This window comes from Myotis davidii, unplaced genomic scaffold (genome assembly GCF_000327345.1).
Source record: "Myotis davidii unplaced genomic scaffold, ASM32734v1 scaffold96, whole genome shotgun sequence".
Taxonomy (NCBI): domain Eukaryota; kingdom Metazoa; phylum Chordata; class Mammalia; order Chiroptera; family Vespertilionidae; genus Myotis; species Myotis davidii.
Window position 1 is genome coordinate 4,652,717 of NW_006289416.1, and position 6,876 is coordinate 4,659,592.

Consider the following 6,876-nt stretch of genomic DNA (forward strand, 5'->3'; position numbering starts at 1 on the left):
CTGCGCCGCAGCGCGGTGGCGGGCACGCGCAGCCGAGAAGATGTCTCCGACGCCGCCACTCTTCAGTTTACCCGAAGCGCGGACGCGGTTTACGGTGAGCGGGCGGCAGGAGGGTGGGAGCGGGGCCCGGCGCTACTCTTTGCCCTCCTCTCCCTGCGATTATTGGGATTTTGCCCTGGAGTGCAGGGGGGTACGCCGCAGCGTAGGCTTTCGACTCCGTCGGGGGCTGGGAGGGGGGAACGCACCTTACCTGCCTCTTCCGCACCTTTGCTGCCCGCTTTGGCCACCCCGCCGGCCGGACCCAGGACCCCGCGTTCCGGGCGCCCAGCGGGAAGGGCTCCTCTGCGGACGGAGCCCCGCACGGTCCAGCTGCTCCGCGGCGCACGCTCAGCCGGACCTGTGTCTCCGGAACTGGGAGGGATGCTGCTGGGAGGGGAGGGCCGCCGCGGCTTTAACCCCAAGGCTGGCTCCCGCCCCGCCCCCGCGCTGCCAGGTGGTCCGGGCCGCGAACTCAGCGCACCTTGAACCCTCCGCATCTCCCTCCTCGGAGAGGGACGGAGAGAGTCTCAGGGGGAAAGGAAGCGTGGCCAGAGGTCATCTTATTCTCACGTTGGGGAAGAGTAATTTTCGCATTTGAGAAACAGCTTACGTGAGCTTATGTACCTCTTAACACTGTTAATTAGGCTAACTTTTACGATCCCTCGTAGATGAGGTAGAAACTGAGACAACCCTCCCTCATCCCTCCCACCTCCCCCCGCAAAAGTGAAGTGATTTACTAAAGTGGTGGGTTTTTTCCCGGCTTCAAACCCAGTGCTGCTCTTTTTATGTTGTGCATACATCCCCAGCGTGAAAAATCCTGTTTGACTGAATTTGTCTTTAGCGTTTGCGCCAGTGTTCCAAGGCATGATTTAACGACGTAGGTATTTAACAGTGCCTGTGTACTTACAGCGATGCCAGAATGAACAGTCTATGAAAGGAAATTTTTTTTTTTGTAGTACGAATTTTTCTTGTGTGCAGGTTATTATTACTTCTTTACCATACGGTATGGGGTTTGTTTCTTTTTGCCAGAGTAGATCTTGTTTATGTCATAGGAATATTTTCTTTCTGTGCATTTTGCTCTAATCTCTGGTGCTTTGAAATTCTGCTAAGAGTAATTGCTAGGAATATCCAAAATCATCACAGTAGCCCTGGAAAGGACCACTTAATTGGAGATCGTCTCTAGGATAGTGCTGCTTCAGCCTGGGTGTGCGGTGGGATCACCTACCCCAGTGGTTCTCACCCTTGCCTGCACATTAGAATCACCAGGGGATCTTTTGAAAATCCTGATTTGTGGGCCTCATCCTCCGGAAATTCTGTTTCCTTGTTACTAATGTTGTGGCCCCACCCCATAACAAAGAAATAGAATTTCCGGAGGATGAGGCCCAGAATTCAGGATTTTAAAAAGATTCCCAGGTGATTCTAATGTGCAGCCAAGGTTGAGAACCACTGATAGAACAGCCCTCGTATTTAACTGGTGAGGAAAATGAAGCATTAAGGGATTTGACCAAGATGACAGCCTGATCATAGCAGAGTCAGGAATGGACATTTCCAGTATAAATCTAATTCCTGTGAGGTTAATACGATGACTTTTTAAGTGTATGAGAATTTTCACAGAAGGAATGACAGCAATATTATTGTCTTTAAATTATGACTACTCTAAGACAATCAGCAGGTATGTATTCAGTGTTTACTGTAGTGAGGGACTGCTGAGTAAGCTACCTAGAGATGACAGGACTTGAGATGGGTCCTGAAGAATGGATAGAATTTGCTTGGACAGTTGGGAAAAACAACATGAATGAATGAAGACACTAGAGTGCACTTGATAGAAAATTAAGGGGGGAAATGGCTAGAGACCTTAGTGGAGACTGTGTTGGGAGTAGGAAGTAAGACTGGATAGGTTAAATGGGATATAGGACCTTGAGAGGAGATATAAAACTTCAAAACCAAAATCTGTAAATAAGGAGTCATTGGAAACTTCAAAAATAAACAGAATAGCCCTAACAGGTTTGGCTCAGTGGATAGAGCCTGCGGACTGAAGCGTCCCAGGTTCGATTCCGGCCAAGGGCATGTACCTTTGTTGGGGCACATCCCCAGTAGGGGGTGTGCAGGAGGCAGCTAATGGATGTTTCTGACTCTCTATCCCTCTCCCTCCCTGTAAAAAATCTATAGAACATATTTTAAAATAAATAGAATATTCTCATGAATGTAGTATTTAAAGAGATGATAGGAAGGAAAAACTGGAATGAGAAAATCAATCTAGAAAGATCTTGCCAGGTTTAAAGTAATGAGAGTCTATCAGAAGTGGCATTTGAATAAGAATTACTAATAGAATGACTGATAGGTATTTTTCCCAGTTACAAACATTTTTTAGTTAGACATATTACTAATGAATGACATGTTTTTCAGTAAATCATAAGCAAAAGTCTTTTCAATTATTTGCTATTTTTATTTTCCTAGAAGTCTACCAGAGAAGCTCTGAACAACAAAAATATCAAGCCATTGTTGAATACCTTCAGCCAGTTACCTGGAAGGTAAGGCATTGATATCCCTAAAATACATTGCCTAAATCTTTGTACTTACCCTGAGCTGTTTTAAAAATGCAGGTATCTTTTGTTTTTAATAGTGAAAATGAAAAAAAATGTACCCTTGACCAAGCTTTCAGAGGTGTTCTAGAAGAAGAAATTGTAAGTATAATTTTATTAAGATTTTGCTTGGCAAATTAATTAATTAGGTCATTTAAAATTTGCTTTTATTCTTAGAATCATATTTAAATATGATTGCTTTTTCTAGAGTGAGCTTGCTACTTTGTGAAAGCTGCCTTGATAATAGTACAGGAGTAATGTAATAAGGCTTTTGGCAGCACAGGTGCAGTATAAGGGTTTTGCTTAATAGATGAAGAGAGCAGAGCCTTCTCCAGGTGAATAGTATGGGAGAAGTTGATACTAGGTCTTCCTGAGCAAGAACTGGGATTTGAAGTTAGGTCTCTCATTTTGCTGTAAGGACAGTGTGACACATTTTGTAGTTGCACAAGAAGTCCAGTCCAAGGATGTTCAGCATGGGAACTGGGGTTCCATGCTCTCATTTTCTTATGTCATCCTTCTCATCAACATAAAAGAATAACTAGTGCTTGTCTAACTTCAGTTGATAAATTTACTCTAAATATGGAAAATCTGAATTTATTTAACATTAGTGAACAATAAAAGAAAAAGTTTCAAAAGTTTATTCTTGGTTAAGTGAAGGTTAGATCTTTTTCTTGTGGCAATAATAGTGTCCCTTTCTGCATCAAAATTCACTCTGTCCTCTTCTTCAGAGCTACTCATTTACCTTTTGTGAGGCACCAGGCACCTTACTTTGCTTTTCTGGGCCTCAGTTTCTTTGTATGAAGGCAAATGACATTCTTTCAACAAAGTTGTGTAAAATGACAGTTAATGAACACACAATAAATGCTGGATTTTATGGTGTTATCAAACCTAGGTACTACTTCCCTTCTATTAAAACCTTCCCTCAGACATATTGATGTACCAACACAATTCATTCCTCTGGCTCTGCCTTTGCCTTTGATTGAGTTATGGCATCAGCACTTCTGTGCTTGATTAGCTTACAGGCTTAATCATGCTAATGAAACCATTTTTGTAAGACCATTGGATTTTAAGTGAATTGCCTGTTTATTATTTACTTAATATACTTCTAGATTAGTAATTCTATTACAACCCATTTTTTTGTATTTTCATCTTAAAAATAATTTTATCTTCTATGAGAAATAGCTTTATCCCATATTTGTGATAATCAGTTTAATGACAGGGTATGTTTTTATTTTTAGCAAATTAGTCTGAACTCTGGCTCCTAAATTAAATTGTTTTCTCCTCTGTTGGTAGATAAATCACTCATCGTGTGAAAATGTTTTAGCTATTATTTCTCTTGCTATTGGGGGAGTAACTGAAGGTAAGTATGTGTTTTATTTTTTAAGTAATCCCGGACACGATAAGCTTTATTTAAAACTTATTCTCAGCCCTGGCCAGGTTGTTCAGTTGTTTGGAGCATCATCCCATATGCCAAAAGGTTTCAGGTTTGATCCCGGTCAGAGCACATACCTAGGTTGCAGGTTTGATCCCCAGTAGGTCAGGGGCATATGGAAGGCAACCGATCCATGTTTCTCTCACATTGATGTCTGTCTCTGTCTGTTTCTCCCTCCTTCCCTCTCTCCCTTCCTTTCTTCCTCTCTCTCTAAAATCAGTAAACATATCCTCTAGTGAGGGTTAGAAACAAACATATTCATCCCATACCTCTCCATCTATCTGATACTGTTCATTTTTCAAGTTCTTAACACCTTTACCAAGAAGTTAGACCAATGAAAGTAGCTCACCTTTATTTTTCAGTATGTAGCACACATTTTATTACTTTCTTTGTTTTCCAGTTGTTTCATTCACTTGTTAAATACTGTATTTTTCCGTGTATAAGATGCTATTTTTTTCTAAAATCGTTAGACTGAAAATCAAGGGGCGTCATACATGGAAGTCAGCCGAGGAGGGGTATGTAGCTGCCCATACCTTGTCAAACAGGCTTCCTCCAATCATGAGCCTTATTGTTACCGACATCACCTGATGCCGTAATTGGAGTTGGAGGTGAAGACAGATGCAACAGGGACCGAGTTCTGAGCCCATAAAGATGTCAAAAAATAAAAAGATAAATACCTATAAGCAGTTGTCTTGCTCTGAAAAATTCAAACTAAATGTAATCAGCTGTGCAAAAGAGCATGGCAATAGAGCTGCAGAGAGACAATTTGGACTGCCTACCACTGAGTGTAGGATCAGACAGTAGAGAAAACAGGAAGAACAACTCCTTAGGAAGCCAAAAAAGAAGGCCCTAAGAGGAAAATCAGCAAAATGCTTAAAATACAGATTTCTTAATTTTGGGTTGGAAAACCTAGGGGGAGTCTTATATATGGAAAAATATGGTATTTTCTGAGCATCTACTATGTGCCTGGTACTAAGCTAGGACTTGGAGATTCAGTGGTGAATAAAACATTTTCTGACTGCAAGGAGCCTAGTAGCTAATGGAGGAAACTGTAAATGTCTTGCTGTGTTATAATCACTGCGGTTGAAGTAGGAATGAAATCTGGCTGAAATACTCGAAACTTCAGTGTCTAAAGGAATCAGGAAGGTCTTAGAAAGGAAGCTGTCGCATGAGAGCTGGGAAGTGAGGAATGAATTTGTCAGGCAGAAACAGGGGATAGTTATATGTAAGGGCCCACTTCAGCATGGCTAAAGAACTGCAGCAGGGAGTGAGAGGATGAGGAACACGGTAAGGAGAGACACAGGAAGCATAAGTTACTGTCTTCTGTGAAGGGCTTTGTATACCAGGCTAAAGAGGAGCTATGGACGAAGAGTTGGGTGAGACTGCTGGCAGGGAAAACTAGATAGGGAACTCCAAATGGGACAGTGGCAGGGGAGGTAGTTTCAGGAGATTTTTTTTAAAAGGCTTAGTAAGTATACAGTGCCTAATACATAGGAGCTCGTTAAATATTTACAGAAAGAAGCAATGAAAAAATAGTTGATTGGTACTCTTTAACTGATCTGGTTAAACTTTTCCTTTGATTAATTTAGGTAATTTATGTGAAATGCCTTTTAATATATAAAGCATTTAGTCACATTATTATTTTGATATTTATTCCTACAAAAACTGGAATATACATGGTAAAAGTGACCTAGTGTAGTGGCAAGCTATTTTGTGAACTCAGCATAATTCTTAAATTCTGACTTTTCATATTAAACTTTTATATAAAATGCTTATTCACTTACTCATTCAGCATACTTTAGTGAGTTCTAAAATGGAGTGTTCCTTGCCTAGCTCCTCTCAGTTAGCAGCATCTGCTTAGTTCATTGAGTACGTTGAGTACATTGATATGTTACTCTTGTAGACTAGCAACGTTTTTAACACTTGAAGTTGTACAAAGTCTATATTTAGAACTTTTACTTTATTTGAGAAAGGTGAGGACTTATGATATTAGTTAAACTGTAAATAAATGCTTTTTAAATTTTAGTTTGACCAGGAAAATTCCTCCTTGAAAGAGAATACACTATTGTTTATGTATGTGACACATTTTCAGATTGTCCATAGTTTATTAAATTCGACTCAGCAAATATTTATTGAGCTTCTGGTCAGTGTCAGACACTTTTGTTAATATATACAAAATTGCCTACCCTAAGAAAACTCATAGGACACGTAAGATTAACAGGATATACTAAGTGTTATAATTTATGTCCAGTGTACTTTAGAAACAGATGAGGTGGGCTGCTCAAAGGTATAAGGGTTTTTGTTGTTTTCATTTAGATCAGCGGTTCTCAACCTGTGGGTCGCCAACCTGTGGGTCACGACCCCTTTGGGGGTCGAACGACCCTTTCACAGGGGTCGCCTAAGACCATCGGAAAACACATATATCTACACTAATAAGAGAGAAAAATGGTAATTGGCGTACGACGCTACCCTTTTCATTGGCTAATCAGGGCTAGATGCAAATTAACTGCCAACTCAGATGGCAGTTCACTGCCAACAAAGATGGAGGTTAATTTGCATATGTAGGCACAATGCAGGGAGGCGAAAGCGAAAGCAGGAAGAAGCCCCCTGCCACTGACGGTGATCGGAAACTCATTCTTTGAATGTTTGGTAAAATTCACCTGTAAAGCCACCTGATACAAGACTCTGTTGGTAGTTTTTCTTTTATTACTGATTTGATTTTGTTAGCAGTTGTTAGTTCTGATTTTCTGTTTCTTCCTGATTCAACCTTGAAAGATTGTATATTGCTAGCAATGTATCTATTACTTGTAAATTATCAAACTT

At 40.6% G+C, this 6,876-nt stretch overlaps 1 protein-coding gene and 1 long non-coding RNA gene across 3 annotated transcripts in view; one reads left to right on the forward strand and one right to left on the reverse strand.

The window, feature by feature from the left end:
- The window catches only part of LOC102757418, a 57,245-nt gene extending 56,812 nt beyond the window's left edge, over positions 1-433 (reverse strand). Inside the window, exon 1 of the long non-coding RNA XR_435579.2 lies at positions 251-433. This is a non-coding gene — a long non-coding RNA (uncharacterized LOC102757418). The remainder of the gene's footprint in view (positions 1-250) is intronic.
- Positions 8-6,876, forward strand: part of THOC1 (THO complex 1) — a 32,053-nt gene continuing 25,184 nt past the window's right edge. Inside the window, exons 1-4 of one of the 2 annotated variants that reach the window (XM_006761876.2) lie at positions 8-94; positions 2,497-2,570; positions 2,663-2,723; positions 3,915-3,981. In XM_006761876.2, the coding sequence (XP_006761939.1) occupies positions 41-94; positions 2,497-2,570; positions 2,663-2,723; positions 3,915-3,981 (256 nt within the window). In that variant the 5' untranslated portion in view covers positions 8-40. Of the gene's footprint in view, positions 95-2,496; positions 2,571-2,662; positions 2,724-3,914; positions 3,982-6,876 lie in introns of those variants that run through there. The other variant, XM_006761877.2, reaches the window with a different exon arrangement.